Here is a 24,043-nt window from a genome sequence, read left to right as displayed (position 1 = left end):
CAGCATTGAGGAGAAGACTCACAACCCTAAAGACTGCCTGTATTTTCTCGAACAGTACACCAGGGGGCAGCCTTTGGAGCTTGTCAGAAGCTGTCAGCATATGGTCCATGACAGAGGATATGCCAAAGCAAAGGCTTTGCTACAGGAGCATTTTGGTAATGCACAGAAAATTGTTTCAGCTTACATGGAAAAGGCTCTTTCATGGCAGCCAATAAGAGTAGAAGATGTGCGAGCTCTGCAAGCTTACGGTCTCTTTCTGAGAGGATGCTGCAACGTCATGGAAGAGCTTGAATACATGTGTGAGTTGAACATGCCTAGCAATATGCTAGCCATCATAAAAAAGTTGCCCTACAAATATAGGGACAAATGGAGAACTCTGGCCTATGACTTACAGAAAAGGCAGGGCCGGAGAGCTACATTCATGGATATTGTTAACTTCATTGAAAGACAGGTGGATATTGTGAGCGATCCACTGTTTGGAGATATACAGGATACTCCACCAGCAGCCAACAAAGATGTGAGGAAAGCTAAGTTTGAACGTCGTTCAAGGATGAGGGGAAGCAGCTTTGCTACTACTATTACGACAGCGGAAAAGAAAGTGGAACCTGGAATAAGAATGAAGGAGAGAGGCTCACTAGATACAAGTGTTTGCCTGTTTTGTGGAGGTGGACATATACTGGATCTGTGTTTTCAACTGGAAAGAAAGGCTCAGTGAGAAAATCGCTTTCTTGAGGGAACATGGTGTGTGTTTTGGATGCTTGTGTGTTGGGCACATGAGTAAAGACGGCAGGAAACACCTCTCGTGCAAAGTATGCAGTCTGAAGCACCCAAGCATACTTCATATCTATCAGAAAGAGAAAGAAACTGACACAATGCAAGCTAAAGGAAAAGCTGTAAGCAGTGCTCTGATCTCCGTTCAGTCCAGTGGTCTTACAGGGGCCGGTGAGCCAGATTGTACTCTCTCCATAGTGCCTATTCAAGTAAAGTCTAAGAAGGGACATGAAACAATCATAACATATGCCTTCCTGGATCCTGGGAGCTCAGCATCATTCTGCACGGAGCGGCTGATGAACAAACTGAATCTCAGGGGAAGAAGAACAGACATTCTCCTTCGGACAATGGGTCAGGAGAAAATAGTTGGAAGTCACATTGTTTCTGACCTGCATGTGGCTGGATTAGACAACAGTCATTATTGTGAGCTGCCTGACACCTACACCCAGAAAACTATGCCAGTTCATAGAGGCAACATTCCTCGTCAGAAAGACCTTCAGAGATCGCCTCACCTGAAACATGTAATGATTACTGAGATTGATTCAGATGTGGACCTGTTGATTGGGACTAATGTTCCTGAAGCACTGGAGCCATGGGAAGTTATTCGGAGTGTAGACGGGGGCCCATATGCAGTCAAAACTATGCTGGGTTGGACTGTCAATGGACCTCTCAGAGGAGACAGGAGTAGTGAAATGACTTGTGGACAGCCAGATGTCACTGTCAATAGGATATCTGTTGCAAACCTTGAAGATCTGTGGAAGCAGCAGCTAAAGGCTGATTTCCCTGAATGCAGTCAGGATGAGCAAATGGGACCGTCAAGAGAGGACTGTCACTTTATGGAGTACGTCACAAAGTCTGCTAAGTTGATGGATGGCCATTACTGTATTGGCTTACCTGTAAGGAAAAGGGATGTTAGTATGCCAAACAACAGGAGAGTAGCAGAACAACGTACACTGAGCCTCATGATAAGGTTTGATAAAGACGCTTCATTTCATGCTGATTACACCGTTTTCATGAATGACATCCTTTCAAAGGGCTATGCAGAGAAAGTGCCAGTTGTGGATCTGGAACGCAGTGACGGCAGGGTATGGTATATACCACACCACGGTGTATACCACCCAAAGAAGAAAAAGATCATGGTCGTATTTGACTGTGCAGCTACATTCCAGGGAACATCGCTGAATGCGCAGCTCCTACAGGGACCAGATCTTACCAGCACACTGGTTGGAGTCATGACAAGATTCAGAAAGGAACCTGTTGTACTCTTGGCAGACATTGAAGCCATGTTCCATCAGGTTCGAGTACCAGCTGAGGATTCGGATCTGTTGAGGTTTCTCTGGTGGCCGAATGGAGATCATCATCAGAACTTAGAAGAGCACAGAATGGTTGCACATCTGTTTGGAGCTACATCGTCGCCAAGTTGTGCTAGTTTTGCCCTTAGAAAGTGTTCAGAGGACCATCGGGAGCAGTTCAGTCCCAAAGTAATCAACACTGTCCTGCACGATTTCTATGTTGATGATTGTCTAACATTAGTGGTTTCAGAGGAGGAGGCAGTGGCACTCTATCATGACCTTTGTGCACTTTGTGCTCAAGGGGGCTTTCACCACACAAAGTGGATTAGCAACAGACTTATCGTGCTTGCTGCTATACCTTCGATGGAGAGAGCGAAAGAAGTTAAGGATCTGGACTTGGATAATGACACACTCCCTGTGGAAAGAGCATTGGGCGTACAGTGGTGTGTTGAGTCAGATGTCTTTAAGTTCAAGATCATGATCAAGGACAAACCCATAACCAGAAGAGGGATCCTTTCTATGGTCAGCTCAATATTTGACCCATTAGGAATATTGGCACCTGTGGTCCCATCAGCCAAGATGATTCTTCAAGACTTGTGCAGAAGAGAACTTGGTTTGATGAGGTTTGAGTCTGCGTGATCTGCGTGTAGGGAGGGGCAGCAGCCATATCATTAGCTAGATCATTAGATCTGATGGATTTGGACATAAACGCGAGGGAAGTATAACCAGACACGAGAGAGAGATTAGCACCTGCAGCTCTGCCTGCTGTGAGGGACCCGTGAGCGGAGCAAAACACACCTTTAGACATCACCTAACACATTTAGCTATGGCACAGTCGTATATATATATATATATATATATACATATATATATATACATTGAATTATTCAATTTGATAAGTAATCAACTTAGGCATCACTCCCAAAATAAATAAATAATATTTTTTTTTCTAAAAATATTCACACACACACACACAATTATTACCCGTCTTATGATTTCAGAGCCCCACTCTCCATTGTTGTTAATGTTGAAAATAAAACTCTAGTTTCTCACCCCAGTAACTTGAGACTTGCACATGTATGACTTACTCCCACCTCTGGTATACAGGAGACAGAGGGAGACGGCATCCTGTCACTGCGAGTCTCAGTATGCTCCGTTCCTCTTGTGTTTTGTTTTTTTGTCTAATTATGGTCTAAACTTTGTTGTGTCTGTATGAAACGTCATTTTGAGAGACCATGCTTTTGATCCTGTGGATTACATTTGCCTTCTGCAGACCATGTCTGGCCATTCAACTTTCCAAGACACACCTGAGTGACAGCACGAACAGGTATGGCGAGGAGCCCCGGCCTCTGCGCTGCTACAGCCGCGAGGCTATGCTAGAGCTACAATGCGATCGGCCTCCTACGAATACACCAAGCCATCTGTGCTCTTCGTTATTGGATGAAATCCCTCGGGAGCCGCTTAGAAACACCAGGAAAAAGAGACGAGGAAGGAGGGGAGGCGTTCAGAATACGGCGGGGATTCAGCCGGCCACCACTTCCATCCATCATTCTCACAAACCTGCGCTCATTGAGCAACAACGTGGACACACTAAGGACATACACAAGGTACTGTCATGAATTTCTCGAGGCCTCTTTATTATGTTTCACGGAAAGTTGGCTACAATCTACGATGCCTGAATCTTTTTATTTTATTCTACTAAAATCATACAAAAACGTATAATTCATACACACAAATGAACAAAATGAGTAGAAGCGGGAGGGCTGAAGCATAGCTTATGGGGAGTAGCCCTCCCGTGCGTCATCATTGGCATCAATATAACAATGGCATTTATTTCGTCAAAAACGTATAGAAATTAAGGAGTACAAAGAAATAAAGAAAACTAATGAAAACTGGAAGAAAAATAAATAAAAGTTAGGGCAAGAAAAAAGTAAATGCATATATAAATAACACTGGGAATATCCAATATTTGTTAGCTGGAGTAATCTGCAAATATAATTGCTTTTACTTTAGTTTTGAATTGTTGATGACGAGTAATACTTGAAAGGTCTGGGTGAAGTCCATTCCACGTTCTAACTCCGATTATGGATCAGCTGTGTGATTTGATGGTTGCTCTACAGGGCTTGCTACAGAACCAGTTAGGATGCCTGGTTGGGTATTTCCTGACTGTGGTTTGGAACTGCTTTTGAATGTTAGTAGGCATTTTGTTATGGAAAATGTTGTGCATAATCAGTACTGTTTTAAGCTCAACTATATCAACAAATTTGAATAGATTGATTGTTTTTTTTAAACATGGGAATTGTGTGTTCATATTTACCAACACATGTTATTATTTTTGTGTGTCACTACCCGATCTGCAGCCATGCCCTATCTGCAGTGCGCATGTGCGAGATGGTCCGCCATATTTGACAACTCCATACGGCAACTCTAATAGGACATTTGACACAGTGGCGTTTGGCAAAGCAGAAAAAGAACACTCAAAAAACCCAACAATATTAATCTGAACGAGAGAGATGAGTTATTGTTATTACAACGTGACTTCACTATTATTCAACAACTCCTTTTGTTGGGTCATTTTATTGGGTTAAGTACATTGTCAGAATAAGTGAGAAATGGATGTAACTTCTGTTAGACAGCCATCACACATACTGAAGAAATATTGACTGTGAATGTATGCAATATGGCATTCATAATTTATATCTAATTACTAGAGGGACTCGATTAAAAAAATTAATCTAATTAATTAGAGGCTTTGTAATTAATTAATCGAAATTAAATCGCATTTTTAATCGAATATACATATTTGACCTGAGAACAGTGAGAAGCAATTTTCACATGGATTTTAGTATACCATTGAATAATGACTGAATACATAAGCTTAAGCAACAAAACATTGTTTATTTTTTTTCAAGGTGGTACTTTTTTAAGTAAAACACAATACTTTCTAGTACATTTAGAACATTGGAAACCCTGACTATTCGAAAACATCTCTCTTGCTTCAGAGGCCATAACAGACTTTGTTGATTTAAAAAATCTAATCAATTTCAGTCCAACTCTCTCAATAACCTTGGCCAAAACAATAAACAGTTCAACATAAAGTGCCAGTTGCACCAACAACATAAAGTGTACCATTTAAAATAAAATAAAAAAAGTGCCAGTGATTGACCTCAATCCCTCCTATTCTTCCAATATCCTGATGAAAAATAAAATCTCTGTTGCATAGGCCACTGTTTGATCAACATTTCAGTAACAAGCCCATTGGCCTCAGGATACCTCTAAGACTACTTATTCTGCTTCTTCTCTTTCAGCCAGTTGCTGAGACAAACTAGCCTGTTCACATTTTCAGAGCTCAAGGCTGCCCTCTTCTTTTGAACTATGTTACCTGCCAGTGAGAAAAGTCTCTCGCAAGGGACAGAAGTGGCAGGGCTGCCCAGATACTTGCGGGCCAGGGCAGAAAGCTGTGGATGGGCCCATGAGTGGACCACCACTGCAGTGAGCAGTCTGTCTCACTGATGGTGGGCTCTGCCCTGTAGCGGCCCAGAGCCCCGTTGGGCCCCTCTTCATTCTCTGATTCAGAGTCTGAATTACACAGCAGGAAGCTCCTCTTCCTTGCTGGCTCCTCTGTGGGTTCTGGAGTGGCTCTGTCTGGTTCTTTTTGCAGCAGTGCCTCAACGCTGGTCCACACCCCTCCTCGCTCTCCTCTTGGTAGACACTTTAGGTCCTTGGAATCAGAATCAGAATGAGAATCAGGTTTATTGTCACATCACAGATTTACAGAGTAAAAAGGTGGGTGAAATTCATTTTCGTACATGGTTCCCATCATATTGTTATTCCATAGAAAGAAAGAGGGGGGAGAGAAGAAGAGGGGGGGCAGGGGAAAGGAGGTCAAAAAGCAAGAAAAGAGAAAAAACAAAGAAGACCATTGCACATGTTACCTTAAAGCGCGGGTCGAGTGCTGTTGCCACCCTGAGCCATCCATGGTTGAGTGCATCTTGGCGTTGAGACAGGTCCTTTTTAAAGGCAGCCTTGAACCTCACCACATAGGCTGGGTCGTCATCTGAGACCTCCATGGTGCGGGTCAGGTGGCGGAGAGCAGGTAACACAACAGAGCACGAGACATAAGTCTCACCCCCAAGGAGCTCAGTCACATATCTGCAGTGGATAGTTTAGGAAAGTGATTTATTATTGTACCAATTAATAGTAGATTAAAAACAGTAGCAACTTTATACTATAGTCATAGTGATATTGTACAATACATTTTGGAAAAGCAATTTAATTTATACTGCACAATCATAGTCAATTCACAACGTTTTTCAAGGGACAGCAATGATGAATGAATCCCATTAATAAAACAGTTGGTGGGTGTTTACCTGCATGGTTTAAGGAGGGTCTCGAGCCTCTGCAGTCTGTCCCACTCTGCTGTAGTCAACATGGTGAGCTTGTGCTTCTGTTTGGCTAGAGTAGCCTTCACAGCCTCTTGGTTCTTCAGCAGACGAGAGATCATAAACAGTGTTGAATTCCACCTTGTGGAAACATCCTGTATCAGTGGCTCTTTGTCTTGTTCTAGTTCTGTTTGCTCCTTGTGCAGTTCCTCTGTGTTTGAGGGGCTGTGTTTAAAATGCCCCACTAGCTTACGACATCTTGCCAATGTGCCTGTGAACCCGCTGTCAGCAAGGCAGACTGTGATGTTCCTTTGCAACACGTGAGCAACACACGGCATGTGCTGGAATGTGAGCAGTCTCATTGCAGCGATCATGGTTCGGGCACAGTCTGTTCCGATTGTGGTGACTTTTTGTGTGACTTCCCAGGCCTCTGCCACAGACTCAAAATCTTCTGCCACGTTTTCAGCAAAGTGCCTAGTGGTGGTCTTCTGGATGGTCAAGGCAAATGAGTGAAGACGCCACTTGATGTCAATAAAGTGTGCCGTCACACCGAGGTAATTTGAATTACTTACCGAGGTTCAATGATCCCCAGTCAGGGCAACACATTCAGCTGCTGGATTCTTTTTGTCACTGTCTTTCTGCATGGCAGCTCATATGTTGCGTCAGACGATGCAATCTGGAGTACCTTTTGCAGCCCCTTATCTTCAACCACTCCAAGTGGTCTACAGTCGAGTGCAATCCAGTGAGCCAGGGAGTTGGTTATTTTCTCCGACGTGGACTTACTTATCCTGGCCCTGAAACCAGTCATCTGGTTGAGTGTGGGTTGGGTCAGGGTGTGGTTCCTTGCACTCGTGGTCGGGCTAACGTCCACGCTAGCTGCTACATGCTTTGCATGTAAGTGATATTTTAGGCTTGATGAGCTGCGGTGATATGCAAATTCCTTTTTGCATAATTTGCACACAACCGTTCTCTTGTCGACGCTTCCATCCGTTCGTTTTTTAAAACTAAATTTCCCATCCACGGGGCCGACCAAAGCGGTCTCATCAACTTGTTCGTTCATGTTTGACTATTGTTCACCGTGGTTCGTTGTTGTTTGAAGTCCCATGCTGAAGACATGAACGTTCGTTGGTGCTCCAGTATAATCTGTACGCCTGAAACTCATCCAGTGAGAAACGTTCCGCTGTGCAAAAATAAGTGCGATTAAAGTGCGATTAAAATGCGATAATTTTTTTAACGCGTTAATTTTTGTGTAATTAATTAATCTTAATTAACGCGTTAAAGTCCCGGCCTTACTAATTACATTAACTGTGAATGTCCTTCATTTTATTTCAAATAACAAAATATTTTAATAAAGGTTTGAGACGTTTATGACTCGCGCATGCACGATGCAAATCGGGCAGCCGTCTAGACGTCAAATGTCCTATTAGCAGGGATGCAAACTTGTCACCTTTCGGCAAAATTCGCCGTTTTCAATCCAAAATAGGTCATGTGTGTGATTCATGTAGATCTGCAATAAAAATATTTTTGGGGTATGGGGGGGTCTGGGACCCGGAGTAATCTGCGGCCGCGATGATGGTGTAGCTTCAGCAGCTACATTACCTACGGGTGCGTTCGTTAATATTAACTGTGGTCCGGAGTCACTGTGGCACAGACTGGACCGCTGGTGAACTGCTGTTAGAACGGGGTGTTCAGGTGTTCAGAGCACGGCTCCCTGTCGGAGCGGCAGAGCGTGATGTGAACTGAAAAGTGTTTCTGTTGCAATATTATCGTGGAGCTAGCTAAGTAGCATACATTGTCACTATCTGCTAACGTTAGCTTTAGCCTTCGTTTGCCAATAGTTTTTTTCATAGGCTATAAACAGAGGTGGTATAAGTATAGGTCTTGTACTTGAGTAAAAGGAGAAGTACTCAGATATTGTACTAGAGTAAAAGTAGAAGTACTCAGATATTGTACTAGAGTAAAAGTAGAAGTACTCAGATCTTGTTCTTGAGTAAAAGTAGAAGTACTCAGACCTTGTACTTTAGTAAAAGTATAAATACTCAAATCTTGTACTTGAGTAAAAGTAGAAGTACTCAGGTTTGAGTCAAAGTAGAAGTACCAGAGTTTAGGAACAATCCTGCAATCAAAATGTTCCTCAAATAAAAGTACAAAAGTATTATAATCAAAATATAGTTAAAGTAGCGACAGTAAAAGTAGAAGTACTCAGATATTGTACTTGAGTAAAAGTAGAAGTACCAGAGAGTAGGAATACTCTGTTACAGTAAAAGTCCTGCATTCAAAATGTTCCTCGAGTAAAAGTATAAAAGTATTCTCATCAAAATATAGTGAAAGTAGCGACAGTAAAAGTAGTCGTTGTGCAGATTGGTCCATTTCAGAATAATATATATGATATGTTTTATAATGATTGATCATGAAAGTGTTCTCAAAGCTGGTGAAGGTGCAGCTAGTCTGAATGACTTTGTAGACTGCAGGGTAGCTTGTGGATTTACTCCAGGTGGAACTAAAGTCTGATTCAACACTTGATTAGATTTCACATCATTCATCCACATCTGTGAAGTAACTAAAGGTATTAATACATGTAGTGGAGGAAAAGTACATGTACCTCTGAACTGTAGAGGAGTAGAAGAACAAAGTAGCAACACATTGAAATACTTAAATACAGTACAAGTATCTCAAAATTGTACCCAAGTATAGTACTTGAGTTTATGAACTTAGTTACCACTGGCTATAAAGATAGAAAGACAAAGCCTTGCACAGAGGCATGACAATACATTTTCAAAATGCTCAACAGTGCTGCCAAAATGATAAACTGACTGCTCCACAATTAAAAGAAATGCCTTTATATATTTCTATTAGATGTGACTCTTTAGCGTTTCTGTTATTATTACCTGCTGCTTTAGTTGTTCTGACTGCTAAAATCCTCTGTTATTCCTAATTTTAAAGCCGATATTCCGTCGGGGGCTCGGATCCTTGTCACATTTTTCATAACTGATGAGTTTGCATCCCTGTATTAGAGTTGCCATATGGAGTTGTCAAATATGGCGGACCTTCGCGCACATGCGCACTGCAGATAGGGCAGGGCTGCAGATCGGGTAGTGACAATGTGAACCACAAAACCAACATCAGCCGTTAGCTGTTAGCCCTCAGAGCTCACAGCTCCTCATATCTGTTCAGAAACTAGACAGAAGTTAAACCAGTACAAACCACAGACTATCTGTGTCATGGAGAATACAGTCGCTGCTTTATTTATGTCTGTATAGGGCGTTCCGAGCTGAATAAGGGCGTCAAATGAAGGCAAGACGCCCGCCCGGCGGGAAACGCTGGAATTAGGAATATATTGTGATGAAGTGCACACTGACCTGAGCTCCAGGGGTCTCTTTCTTCTCCTCCATGCTGCTCATCAGCTGTCCTGATGAAGACCACAGAGCTGCTTCATTATTAATATAATACAAATATTTAGATATAATTCATCATAAACTGTCAGGAGTGAAGAGGAGGAATTCAAAGAGTTTATTCAATGATATGTTCTATTTCTAGATACTTCTATGTAGTGTTTTATCACACCATGTGCAGTGCCTTGTCTCATCTATGCTGCTGTGAGTAAACATGTTCCAAATTGATCCATTTAGTCAATGTGATGCTAAGCAGAGGAGAACATGATAGAAAGGTCAGATAGTTATTAACGTTACATGCACATTACTTTAACCATTACGATAAAAAGTTGGTTTTCAGTGTAAATTATTAATAATATAATACAAATATTTAGATATAATTCATCATAATCTGTGTAGCAACTTACATTCTAACTTACAGCTCACAGTTTGTTCACTTTTATTTCATTAAAATGACTTTATTCACATAGAAAGTGACATTAATGGTTGTTTGAACCACGGTTATAACGCTATCCGTGTGTAACTATCACTAAGTTAACACAGAAAGCAAACATTAGCTAGTGAGACTGTTTAATGTACTCCATGTATACAGTATTTTCTGTATATTGTGTATTATTTAGATACTCTAGTGATATGTGTCCTGTGTGTATACTTGCTGCTAATGCTTCATTTTTATTATCTTATTGCATCTTTTAAATATGTTTAACTCGTGTAATGCCTGAAAACACTTCTGCTGTGACACATTCATTTCCCAGTTTAAGATAAATCATTATTAAATAAAGTATATCTATTTATCTAATGAGCTAACCCGTCGCTTAGCTTAGCGTTAGCTGCTAACTGAAGAACCGCATTCATTTCAATGGGAAAAATGCTACGTCACAGTGAATGACGATGCTAATAAGCTAGTTAGCATATATTTAAAACCATATCTATGGTAAAGAGCACCAACACAACAACTCAAACCGTCTTAAAGACAACTGGTGTAATAAATAACTAACATAAAGTCAGCTGAGCATTACAAATCAACTGTTACTCCCCAGAGCCGAACGGGTATAATAACTGTAGCTGTTAGACTGTAGCTGTTAGCCTTTATTTAAAGATAGTTTGAGACTGTTGTGTTAAATAAGATAACTTCTGATTCGTGATTAACTGTAAGCTAAGAGGTGTAAATACACTTAATGAAACCTCTGCAGGTGGTTAGGCCACTCACCTCTTCTTTTCTCCTTCTTCTCCTTCTCCTTCTCCTTCTCCTCCTTCTCCTTCTCTTTCTTCTTCTCCTTCTCTTTCTTCTTCTCCTCCTCCTCCTTCGTCTCCTCCTCCTTCTACTTCTTCAGTGTTTATTGGCGGTTGGCAAACCAACTTGTAGGTACATTACCGCCACCAACTGGACTGGAGTGTGGACAAGAGACTATGCAGAAAACAAGAAACAAAAGAAACAAAACAAAGAACCAAAACTCGAGATTATTTTAAATGTATCAATTTCTCTTAGAAACGTAATAATCTCACAATATATATTGCCTGATGTTTTCCCTAACAGCCCTGATAGCGACAAGTCATGGAATGTTGCTTTCTTGAGTGTCTGGAAAAGCACATTTCTCTGAGTACTATATTTCCTGCAAAGCAGTAAAACATGCTCAACAGTTTGTGGCTGGCTGCAGTGTACACACTTTCCGGTTGGATGCTTTCCTATTATACTTAAAGTATGATTGAGACCTGTATGACCTATTCTCATCCGAGAAATGACATTTTCCTCCCTTCTTTTAAACCCCACCTTCCTTCCATCCCCCACATACCTTTGAATTTTATAAAGATGTCTTCCTGTATCACTAACAGTGGTTTAGTGGGCGTTGGACGCTCACTTATTTAGTGAGAGAGAGAGAGAGAGAGAGAGAGAGAGAGAGAGAGAGATATGCTTAGTTGCAATACTGTAGTTTATGTAATCTAGGCCTATAAATTGTTTATGTAATTTATGTGCCAGTGTGTCCAAGGTTTTGAGTCTGTGTGTGTGTGTGTGTGTGTGTGTGTGTGTGTGTGTGTGTGTGTGTGTGTGTGTGTGTGTGTGTGTGTGTGTGTGTGTGTGTGTGTGTGTGTGTGTGTGTGTGTGTGTGTGTGTGTGTGTGTGTGTGTGTGTGTGTGTGTTGAGCGCAGCGCCATCTGCTTTTTGCAGTACTGTAAGTATAGGATTAAGCATACCGTGGTTGCGTTCGGATAGTTTAAAAATCAGCTCCTAAGTTCTAACCCTATCTCCTATTCCTTGACCTCTGAGTGAAACGTCACGGGGTTAAGGGATAGTGGATAGGAGAATTCAAAAGGACTTAGGAGAAGAGACTGCGGTACTTTAGAGAATCCGAATGCACTTTCACTATCCGACGTGTTTATGATGCGCCAGCGGACGTCCTGAATGTGCGTCTGCTGCTGTGGGGAAACTATGGAAACTACAGTTTTCTATACAGCGGACTATGGATGTTCAATAAGAACGACGGACTCATCTAGAGACTCTGCACCGTGCTCTGATGCTGCTGCTTTATGCTTTATGAACGGGGACAACCAGGGCTGGACTGGGACAGCAAATCGGCCCTGGCATTTAGACCCAGCCGGCCCAAATCCATAAAACAAACAAATAGTAGCGGTTATTGACAAGAAGAATAACTCAGTATAATTTAAAAAAACGCTATTATTATCCTTTTTACGTACCAGGGGCAAACTAAACTAATACATACAACAAGTATGTGTAACTATCAATCATTAGAAATTAGACCTTCAAACCCTCTCACAAAGCGAACAGTGACCGAGCACTAATAGGGGGGTCTGATGGTGGAGGGGGCGGGGAGGGAGCGGATCAACAACTTGAGCAGCTGTCAACTCAACATTGTAAATAACCAACAAAAGACGATCACCGGTTCATCTTGTTTTTGGCTTGAGAATAGTTTGGGCAGCGTGAGAGCGTGAGATTGAGAGTGAAAGCGTGTGTCATACGCTAGATGCGTGAGAGTTGGCAACCCTGCATTACCTGCTGCAGGTGGGGCACCAGTTATACAAGAGGGAGACAATAGCTGTACTTATTTTTTAATGAGCCACATGCCATGATGCACCAACTTCAGACTTCCTTACAGAGCCACTCCTCCACCACACACGAACGCGCACATGACCAATGAGGGCACAAGATAAGTTTGTGCACAGATGGAAGGCTGACAGGCAGGTAGGCCAAACCAAGTTCCCATCAGCAAAAACACGTGGGTTTGCTATCCTGGCTCCAAAATGGTGGAATGAGCTCCCCATTGAAATCAGGACAGCAGAAAGCTTACACATCTTCCAGACTGAAAATTCATCTCTTTCGACTCCACTTCGAGCGATAGAATTGTTAACAAAGCACTTATATACTAAAGGACTGGCTTATCTAAAGCCAGTTGAGTAGCACTTGAAATGTTTGGCTCTATGAAACCTGATGTACTTTATGATTCTGTTTTCTTCAAGGTTGTGTCTTCCTGGTGGAACGCACTTATTGTAAGTCGCTTTGGATAAAATCCTCAGCTAAATGCAATGTAATATAATGTCTGGGGGGGTATGCCCACCCCCCAGAAGAAAAGTTTTAAAAATAACCCCTTAAATGATGACTTCTAGTTAATTTAAGGGGGGGGGACCCTATAGTGCCCTGCCTCCCCTTTCTATGACAACACGATAGAGATAGGACCAGATGAGTCTACAGGATGAGTCGACGGCATCTTTTCTTGGGCTTGTTTCTCCCACAGATTGACGCTCTGATATGACTCCCTGATAAACACTGCTATGTCATTGATTAGGTTGAAAAGTGTTCCACATTCGATGACATTTTGGGTAGTTTCAGCCAGGACAAGATTAAGAACATGAGCATAGCACCACACATGGACATGAGTGGGTGACTGGGAGGTCATCAGTGCAGAAAATCCTTTGTACCGGCCTTTCATATTGGATGCTCCATCCGTTGCATTACCTATACACACATGCCCTTGTCCAGTTTCAGATGCTTGAAGTATTGTCCGGTGGATGCGTGGCACTTCACTAAAGCCACAAGCCTCTCTTGCACAGTCTCATTGACATATTTTAAGATTACTGAACACTGATCCTGAGAAGTTATGTCTTGTGTTGTGTCCAGCTGAACAGAAGACATTCCGGCCTTCTGGACATCACTGGAGATACTTTCTTTGATTAGACTACGAACAGTTTCTATGATGGAGTTAACAGTAGTTTTGGAGAGTAGGGGGATGAGAGACCCTCTACCTTTTGTTCCACTGGATTGGTGCAATTTCTTGCTCTTCTCTACGCAATCATCCAGATGCTCTTTTAACCAGACATCATACTTTCCTAATAAAAGGATGAGCTCCAAAAAGTTACCGTGGTCCACGGTGTTGTCAGCTAGCATATATGCTCCCTCATTCTCCACCTGCCTGCACTTTCACCACATCCACCACATACTCCAAAACCTGACGTCTCTTTCGGACTTGTTCCCTATGAGCAGACATCTGACTGCCAGCAAACATGCTTTCGATGTCTGCTTTAGAGCACCGTAAGAAAAAAGCTTCAGCACAGGTTGAATGTGTAATGCTCTTTTTGTGCTCCTCTGTACGCTGGTGTGCGTGCCTCCAATCTGACATTCCAGTTATAAAGACATACAAAACAAAACAACATATGACGTCCCTTGCAATATGACGCCACTTTCTGCTGGTGCCATCTTTACAGGTGAATACCGTCTGCACAACTGGATTTCTGGTATGTTGTTGTGGGTGCTGTTCTAAAAACATCTGTAACATAGATGGCTCGGGGCGGGCAAAGTAATCTATGTCCTCCTGCTCTTTGCTCTCCTCACCCTCCTCCTCTGGGGTGCTGCCTGGCTCAACACAATGATAGAGAATGAATGGATTCCCTGATAGAGGTCCATACAAATAGGCATTGACATAACAATACCACACAGTTAATGGTCAAACTACATGTGTGCCTCCATTTTTTATCTATTTCTATATTATTCATTCTATATATTGTCAATCAAAACTACCACAACAAGCTGACTATAAACATTTTCTTCAGGTCCCAAAAGACCACTGTTGCCCTTATAACCAAATAAGTAAATAAACTAAACAAAACAAGCTGCCAGCTGACAGTAATTGTTCATGAATGTTGGTTAACTTTCAATGAGACAACTATCAGAGTCCCATTAAGCTATATTTTAACTTGCCAGGGAAAACCTAAAAAAGCCAGCTTACTAGCTTGGAGGCTAACGAATGTTTCTCTTATAATATTTGTCTTATTAGTGCTTCATCAAAGGGATATTAATGGGTTCCAGAACTACAGAGTATCATAACCTTAATAATAATATTTTCCTAATTTTCTTAGCTTCTGCTTACCGCCAGTTCTCCTCGCTCTCCCCACTCGCGCTGATCTCTCTCCCTCTCATCATCTTCCTCACCACCAATATCGGCCACGGGTTAGAAGAAGATGGACCTGCACCTGTACTAAACATGTCGGTTATTTTGACACAAGCGGCAGCATCAGCACGAAGGGCCTGCTTTTTACTTGCCCGCAATTGTTCTGCTCTCCCTTTTCGCTTGGCCTTCGCCTTCGCCATTTCTAACTCGAACTTTTTTTTTTCTCGAAAAAAAAGGAAGTTTGGCTTCAACGGCCGGCTCACCTCCTGGGGGCGTGATTTAATGATGCACACCGAGCGGCCCAAAGGGGGAGGTGATTAAAGATTTGATTGGGCCGGCCCAGTGTCAATTACTAAAAACATTTAAACAGAGGGCCAATATACCCGTCTTATGGGCCGGGACTTCAGAAAAAAAAAAGAAATGACGTGTCGGCCCAAAAGGCACGTCGGCCCACCGGGAAAATGCCCGGTATGCCAGATGGCCAGTCCACCCCTGGGGACAACAGAGAAACATATTTTTCATGACCAAAGTTGGAATTGAAATAAAAAAGTGAAACGTATGCTCGTCACCCTCTCCCTCCGGTCCACATTAATACAAATGATCCCAATACGACGTATGATTGATGAAAATATCTTAAAATCAAATGTATTTATTATAAACGTTAGTCTTTAACATCTATCACTGTGTATATCACCATTCAAACATCTTTTAAAAGTTGAACAAACCCCACACAGCTCAGTAAACACTGTGAAATGTTGACTTTATTTGATCATTTGAGTAAAAACTAACGTTCATATTTCTCTCTTTGATTATAATACTGATGAACGTTCAAAACAAAGCACTTTGGCAACTTACCACCTACGTTTTAAAATGCTTAATAAGCACCGTAACTTTCATGATATCATTTCTCCGTCATAATCGTTTGTTTCCGTGAACGGCCGACTGTTGAGTGACGCAAATGCTGCGGCTGCAATGCATTGTGGGGCAGCATTTTCTCCTCTCCTTTCGGTTAGGGAGGTCCAGTGGTTCCTAAGCTAAAGGAGGTTATAAAGGAAGTTTGAAACCTCCTTTCCTATCATTCTAGAGCAGTGTTTCTCAAACTTTTTCATACCAAGGACCACTTAACCAATAAAAAAACACTCGTGGACCACCTAACTCCACAAATATAAAAAAGCAATTACAAATCGCCTGGAAATGGTACAAACAGGTGGCAACATGTGTGACGAAGGTGTTGCACTGGGATATCTCATGCAATCGTAAGTGAAACGTAAGCTTGCTCCATTGCGGAGATATTCCCGCGAGAGTGCGGAAAATTTAAATGTATTTATTTATTTCAAATGTGAAATGTTACCAATATACTCACGGACCACCAGTGATCCGCGGACCACACTCTGAGATGCACTGTGTTAGTGTTAGTATTAGGCTGCAGTCGGATAGTTTAAAAATCAGCTGCTAAATTCTAACCCTATCGTCTATTCCTTGACCTCTGAGTGAAACGTCACGGGGTTAAGGGATAGTGGATAGGAGAATTCAAAAGGACTTAGGAGAAGAGACTGCGGTACTTTAGAGAATCCGAATGCACTTTCACTATCTGACGTGTTTATGATGCGCCAGCGGACGTCATTTTCTGCGTCTGCTGCTGTGGGGGAACTATGGAAACCACCGTTTTCTATACAGCTGACTACAACATGGATGTTTAATAAGAACGAGGGACTGATGTAAACTCATCTAGAGACTCTGCACCGTGCTCTGATGCTGCTGCTTTGCTTTATAAACGTGGACAACAGAGAAACATATTCTTCATGACCAAAGTTGGAATTGAAATAAAAAAGGAAAGTGAAACTTATGCTCGTCACCCTCTCCCTCCGGTCCACATTAATACAAATGATCCCAATACGTATGATTGTATGAACTAAAGATCTTAAAATCAATACAGATGTATTTATTATAAACGTTAGTCCTTAACATCTATCACTGTGTATATCACCATTCAAGCATCTTTTAAAAGTTGAACAAACCCCACACAGCTCAGTAAAGACTGAAATGTTGACTTTATTTGATAATTTCAGTGGAAACTAACGTTCATATTTCTCTTTTTGATTATAATACTGATGAACGTTCAAAACAAAGCACTTTGGCAACTTACCACCTATGTTTTAAAAAGCTTAATAAGCACCGTAACTCTCATGATATCATTTCTCGGTCATAATCAGTTGTTTCCGTGAACGGCCGACTGTTGAGTGACGGCAAATGCTGCGGCTGCAAGGCATTGTGGGGCAGCATTTTCGCTTCTCCTGTCGGTTAGGGAGGTCCAGTGGTTCCTAAGCTAAAGGAGGTTATAAAGGAAGTTTGAAACCTCCTTTCCTATCATTCTCATCATTCGAACGACACTTATCATGGCTGCCACTGAGGGACTTCCGGGTCATTTCACTCCTTTAGGAAGGTTCCTAAGCTAAATGGACTATTCGACTTCAGCCTTAGTGTTTCATGCTCAATGGCGGGCAGACGTGGTGTGTTGACAGCGGTTCTCTTTTACGCACTCTTAACACATTTTCTGGGAGCCAAACACTCACATGAACGGGACTGCTTAGCTTCGATAAGTAGTCATACATCACAAAAGCAGTTTGGACTTGGTCACCTCGTTTTGTTTACCACCTTTGTCCTCCCTGGCATGGGAATGCAGGGCCCAAACAAACAATTCACCAAAACGGATCAAAGAGGGGAACGACTCATCATTACTTTCTGTCTGCTGCTAGCCGGTGATGTTCATCAATGCCCTGGCCCAATGATCCACACTGATCTTGCGGCTAAACTACCAACTGTCTCAGTTACAGCATGTAACTCGCCTGTCTTACAGATACAAACTGCTGTCACAAACGCTGTACTTATAATGTCTGATTACCCACCTAATTTCCATACCTGCTCCTCGGATGTCTCTGGGAGTATATCGACTGCAATCGCCACTCAACCGATATCACGGGCTGGGCCTGATCTGACTGGTGTGGAGGAAGAGGGAGAGCCGTGGTCGCTGAAACAGTGTGCATCCTCGCTAACCCCCGAGGTCGCACGGCAACAACAACTCCATTACACGGACGACTCCACGCCACGGGCGATCGTTATCCAGCCCCCGGGCAGCGCACAACCAGTCGATCTCAAACCAACAAACTCCATTCTTCCTGTCAGCACTCTCTGCGACGGTCCAGGTAAGCGTGGGCCAATCCAGAACTCACTCACAACAAGAGTTGGCGCCGCTCGACGGATAGCCGCAGGATTAAATCCAGCAATTAAAAAATTGCGAAAACACAACTTCTTTCAAACAGTGAACAATGCCAGAGTGCTGTGGGACCATCATGCAAAACCCAGTGGTCTGCTGGGGGGTCACTTGAATATCCGCAGTCTTGTTCCCAAAAGTGATCAGATAAAACATCTCTTAACAGACTCTAACTTGGACTATTTATGTTTGTCAGAGACTTGGTTGAATAAAAACTCCCCATCCTCAGCCATACATATTCCTGGCTATAATGTTTTTAGGAAAGATAGAGCTCTGGGCAGGGGTGGGGGGTTACTGTTTTATATCAAAGACCACATATCATGTAATGAGTTTCAATGCTCTGCTGAGAATGAGCTTGAGCATATCTGTCTTAATGTTAGCCTGTCCCCACAGATGTCTTTCATTCTCATTGGAGTGTACAGACCACCATCTGCAAAAGCTATTGTCTTTGACAAATTACAAAAAATGCTTAGAGAATGCAGTTCTGCCAAGGAAATAATATTAATGGGTGACTTCAATGTTAACTGGGAGGACAAAGCAAGTAATAAGGCACTAGAACGGGTATCTAATCAATTTGATCTCACACAATTAATTAAGGGGCCTACTAGAATAACCACATCCTCAAAAACCCAGATTGACCTGATTTTCAGCAACAAACCTGAAAGGGTGACAAAAACCTACAATATTATCACTGGTCTGTCTGACCACAACCTAACTCTCATAGTCAGAAAGCTCACTAAATCCTGCTTCCATTTGAAACCCAGTACAAAATCTTACCAATTAAGAATACCCAAGAGTGATATTGATGAATTCGACAGGGAAATTAAAAACATTAACTGGAGCCAAATGTTATCAGGTACAGATGTGGATACCAACACACATGCCCTTATGTCAACAATCCAAAATATATCAAAACGATTCCTCAGGAAAAGCGAATCTAAGGCCAAAAATAAACACACCCTCCCCTGGATTAATAGTGACATCAGGAAATCAATGAAGGAGAGAGATAATGCTCTAAAGCACTCTCTTAAGTCAAATTTAGTGACTGACAGGCTTATATTTGCGTCCTTACGAAACAGAGTTACAAAGGAAATCAGGGCAGCTAAATCCAACTTCTTTGTTAATCTCATTCATGAATCTAAGGGAAATCATAAACAAATCTGGGACTGTTTGCAGAACCTAACAGGGAAAGGACATAAAATAACAAAGCAGCTGGAGATCAGTAACAATGGAACCTTATGTAAGGGGCCAGCAGAAATAGCGGCTATTTTTAATAACCATTTTATTGATTCTGTGAGGCTGACTATAAACAGTCCCCAAATTGGTCAAATACATTCATCACCTATTGATTATACACAGCCAGTCTTCTCCCTGACAGAGACTTCTGAATCCAAAGTTAATTCTATAATTTCTTCTTTAAACAATTCCAAATCAAAAGATACTTTTGGACTGGATTCTCTGTTTCTAAAGAAACATGCTACTACCCTCACAGGGACAATTACCAAAAATAATTAACACCTCTTTTAGGGAGGGAACATTCCCAAAAGACTGGAAGTTAGCCATTGTTGTGCCAGTCCACAAATCCGGGGACACAACTGATGCAAACAACTATAGGCCCATTAGTATTTTACCTGTCATGTCTAAGATCTCTGAGAAATGTGTAGCTGAGCAATTGACTGGACATCTTAACAGTAGTCCTTTCACACTACACCCCATGCAATTCGGCTTCCGAGCCAATCATTCCACTGAGACCGCAAATTGTTTCCTTGTGGAAAATATTAAATAAAAAATGGACAAAGGAGGCATTGTTGGAGCAATCTTCTTAGATCTTAAGAAAGCTTTTGATACAGTCAATCATCAAGTAATCATTCACAAAATGTCCTATTTTAATTTCTCACCCAGTGCAATAGACTGGATGAGCTCCTATCTGTCAGACAGAGTTCAGTGTGTAAGGGTAAGTGGCGAGACATCACCACCCCTGAGGAATGAACTGGGTGTACCCCAGGGATCTATCCTGGGCCCAATACTATTCAGCCTTTATATAAATGACTTGCCCTCAGTGTGCACTGGATGTGAGGTGCAAATGTACGCTGATGACACTGTCATTTATGTCCATGCAAAAACCAAGGCCCAAGCTGCGGCCAAATTAAATGATGCAATGGTTCATGTAAATCAATGGCTTACTGACTCACAGCTATATCTGAATGTTAAGAAGACAGTCTGTATGTTTTTTAGCAAGACCAACACTGTATCACACTGTGAACCCAAGGTCTATGTGTCTGGGGAGGTCATTCAAACAGTTACACATTTCAAATATCTAGGCATTATCCTTGACACTACTCTATCCTTCAATAAACAAGTGAGAAAGGTAATGCAAATAACTAAATACAATCTAGCAAATTTTAGATATATAAGGAACTGTTTGACAACACCTGTAGCAAAACTCTTCATGACTGCCATGATCCTTCCCCACCTAACATACTGTATGACCAGCTGGACCCAGGTGGACCAGCTGGACCCAGGTGAACCAGCTGGACCCAGGTGGACCAGCTGGACCCAGGCAAATAGCACAACATTAAGGCCTATCCTGTCACTTTACAAGCAAGCTCTTTACAGTCAATTGCTGTTTGCATGTTTGTTTGTTCCTCTCTATTGTTGTACTACTGTTCCTATTTATTGTTGTACTGCTATTTATTTATTCTTGTACTGCTATTTATTTATTTATTGGTGTACTGATGTTGTCTGCTGTACTCTATTTAATTATGTTTTTATTTTCTAGTCTTGTTGTGGTCAGTTAACATCTTGCCAAGGACAACAGTTGAAAATTAGCCTGCTGGCTAATACTGGCTCATTTACAGCAATGTGAATTAATGTGCACTGTCCTTTAAATAAAATAAACAAACAAACTGTTCTAGAGAATTCGAACGGCACTTATCATGGCTGCCACTGAGGGACTTCGGGGTCATTTCACTCGGTTAGGAAGGTTCCTAAGCTAAATGGACTATTCAACTGCAGCCCGGTAGTTTCTGTGTCTGCCCGTTTTGTGAGTGCACTGCGCGCGTGCGCACTTGTGTGGCATTGTTTGGATCTAATTAAAATAGCGTCCCCCCAGTAAAAAAATCCCCACTACACCACTGATCACTAAGGTCCCAATGATCTTGCCATGTTGTTTGTGCATATTTCTGAATGAATGTTTGAACCTCCGCTTTGCTGAGTGGAACTTCTATGTCTATGTTCATACTTCTGAGTGTTTGGCCACACTATCCACCTGTTCATTACCCTCCACACCAACATGAGCAGGAACCCAGAGGAAACGAGTTGCTATGCCTTTGATTTGCATTTGATATACAATTAGAAATATTTCATTTATTATGTCCATTCTAGATGAAGATCTGCCTGATCGTATACTCGATAATGCTAAAAAGCTGTCAGATGCAATTACACTGTATTTCTTTCTCCTCTATCCATTTCAATGACAGCACCAATGCCAACAACCCTGTGGTGTATACTGACACATGGTCTGCTACCCTTTTCTCTATATGTGTATTACTCACTGGGATATACACTGCTGCCCCTGCACGCCCTGCCTCTGGATCTTTGGAGCCATCTGTAAATATGATTGTTGAGTCTGAGTGATATCTTGCAAAGTGATTCTGGACTATGCGCCATACTGGTAGTTCTTTCTTTCCTTTAACTCCTCTCGTATATTGAGGTCTGCACTTGGCAATGGGAACAACCAGGGTGGAATGGACGAGATTGGAGCTGTGGGGAAATACTGTATTTGATTCAAACCTATACTTGCTGCTTTAACATCGCCAATCCATCCAAAACTTGTTAAATGTGACTCATTGTGCTCCCAGCAGTCTTTCAAAATACTTTTCGCAGGATGAATATCACTGTGCCCCTGAAGGTTTACCCAGAATGCAACATTAACTTCACTCTTCTTATCCTTAAAGGCATTTCTCCCATTTCCACCTGCATTGCTGATACTGGAGATGTTTTAAAAGCTCCACTACAAATCCTCAGGGCCTGAGCTTGTAGGACATCCAGCTTTTTAAGGTTAGATTCTGCTGCTGCCATGAACGCTACACACCCATGCTCGAATACAGGTCTCATGAGTGCCCAATATATATTCAGAGGTGATGACCTACTCGCTCCCCACTCCTGCCCGCCAAACACCGAAGTACATTGTTGACCTTTTTACATTTATTTTGATCTTTTCCTATATGACTGCTCCATGTTAGCTTTCCGTCAAACCAAACACCAAGACATCTTATTGTATTAACCTGTTCAAGAGGTTGCTCATACAATTGTAACGATATAGGAGCAATGTTATGCCGTTTTGTAAAACAAATGACCTGCGTCTTAGTTACTGACAGTTTGAATCCCCATTTATTGGTCCATTTCTCCACTTCAACTATTGCAGCTTGTATTTTCTTTCCAACATGTGCTACATTGCGGCCTTTTGCCCACAAAGCCCCATCATCTGCAGACAAAGATTTCCCCACACTTGGATGAACTTGATTAAAGATGTCATGCATCATTATATTGAACAGCAACGGACTACTGTGTACTTCCTCCTCTCCTCCTCTCCTCAAAGAACATCTCTCCAAAATTCAGACCAAGGTTAAAGCTAGACTCAGCTTTCTATACAGGAATCGCTCCTCATTCACTTCATCTGCTAAACTCTCTCTGGTCCAGATGACTGTCCTTCCTCTGTTCGACTACGGCGATACCATCTACCGCTCGGCGTGTAAAGGAGCTCTCGATCATTTAGACGTTCTGTATCACTCCGCCATCCGCTTTGCCACCAATGCCCCCTACAGGACACACCACTGTGACCTGTACTCTCTGGCTAACTGGCCCTCTCTTGAGACCAGACGCAACATCCACTGGCTGATGTTTGTTTACAAAACACTCCTAGGCCTCACTCCCTTCTACCTCACACAATTACTGCAACTCTGCACACCCCCAACGCACAACACCCGGTCAGCTACAAGCATCCTGCTAAAGATCCCCAAAGCCCATACATCCTTTGGCCACTCCGCCTTTCAGTGTGCGGCAGCAGATAGCTGGAATACCGTTCAAAAAACATTGAAAATGGAAACCTTTGTCCCCCCCCGCGCCTTCGGTGTCACTGTTGTTGACGCCCTGGTGCACACATGTAGCTGCTTTGCCTGATGCTGATTGTAATGACTGATTGAACCACAGCAATATTGTTTGAGTTTTTATATGTTTAACTGCTATGCCTGTCATCTTTGCTCTATGTGTTTGTGTTGTCTCCTGGGTTCTGTAGTGCCCGGAGTGTGTCTTTTTATTTCCTCCCAAACCCCATCCCCTCAGGAAGCCTTTGCCTCCTGTCAGGTCATCATTGTAAATAAGAATTTGTTCTTAATTGATTTTCCTGGATAAATAAAGGTTCTACTACTACTACTACTACTACCTTGCAGTAACTCAGCTTCTCTCTGATGTTTCTTTAGTCATTTGATCATGGACGTGGGAAGGGGGGGTGCTCAGGGGGCTGCAGCACCCCCAC

General features: G+C 42.2%; 2 protein-coding genes across 5 annotated transcripts in view; both read right to left on the bottom strand.

Annotated features, from left to right (window-relative positions):
• LOC117441149 (zinc finger protein 420-like) overlaps positions 1-24,043 on the bottom strand; it is a 68,890-nt gene that overhangs the window by 7,093 nt on the left and 37,754 nt on the right. The window contains exons 1-2 of one of the 4 annotated variants that reach the window (XM_071202174.1): positions 11,048-11,130; positions 9,805-9,854 (exon numbers count right to left, since the gene is read on the bottom strand). The exons of 1 other annotated variant lie outside the window; for it this stretch is intronic. In XM_071202174.1, coding sequence (XP_071058275.1) covers positions 9,805-9,846 — 42 coding nt within the window. In that variant the 5' untranslated portion in view covers positions 9,847-9,854; positions 11,048-11,130. Of the gene's footprint in view, positions 1-9,804; positions 9,873-11,047; positions 11,131-24,043 lie in introns of those variants that run through there. 2 more of the 4 variants (XM_071202175.1, XM_071202176.1) reach the window with 2 other exon arrangements.
• LOC117441150 (E3 SUMO-protein ligase ZBED1-like) lies at positions 4,987-8,809 on the bottom strand. Its single transcript, XM_034077351.2, has 3 exons — positions 6,434-8,809; positions 5,999-6,215; positions 4,987-5,784 (listed from the first exon to the last, which is right to left on the bottom strand). The coding sequence occupies exons 1-3, from the start codon at positions 6,817-6,819 to the stop codon at positions 5,437-5,439; spliced, it is 951 nt and encodes a 316-aa protein (XP_033933242.1). The 5' UTR covers positions 6,820-8,809; the 3' UTR covers positions 4,987-5,436.

Source organism: Pseudochaenichthys georgianus, unplaced genomic scaffold (assembly GCF_902827115.2).
Source record: "Pseudochaenichthys georgianus unplaced genomic scaffold, fPseGeo1.2 scaffold_151_arrow_ctg1, whole genome shotgun sequence".
Classification (NCBI taxonomy): domain Eukaryota; kingdom Metazoa; phylum Chordata; class Actinopteri; order Perciformes; family Channichthyidae; genus Pseudochaenichthys; species Pseudochaenichthys georgianus.
This window is presented reverse-complemented; position numbering and strand designations above follow the sequence as displayed.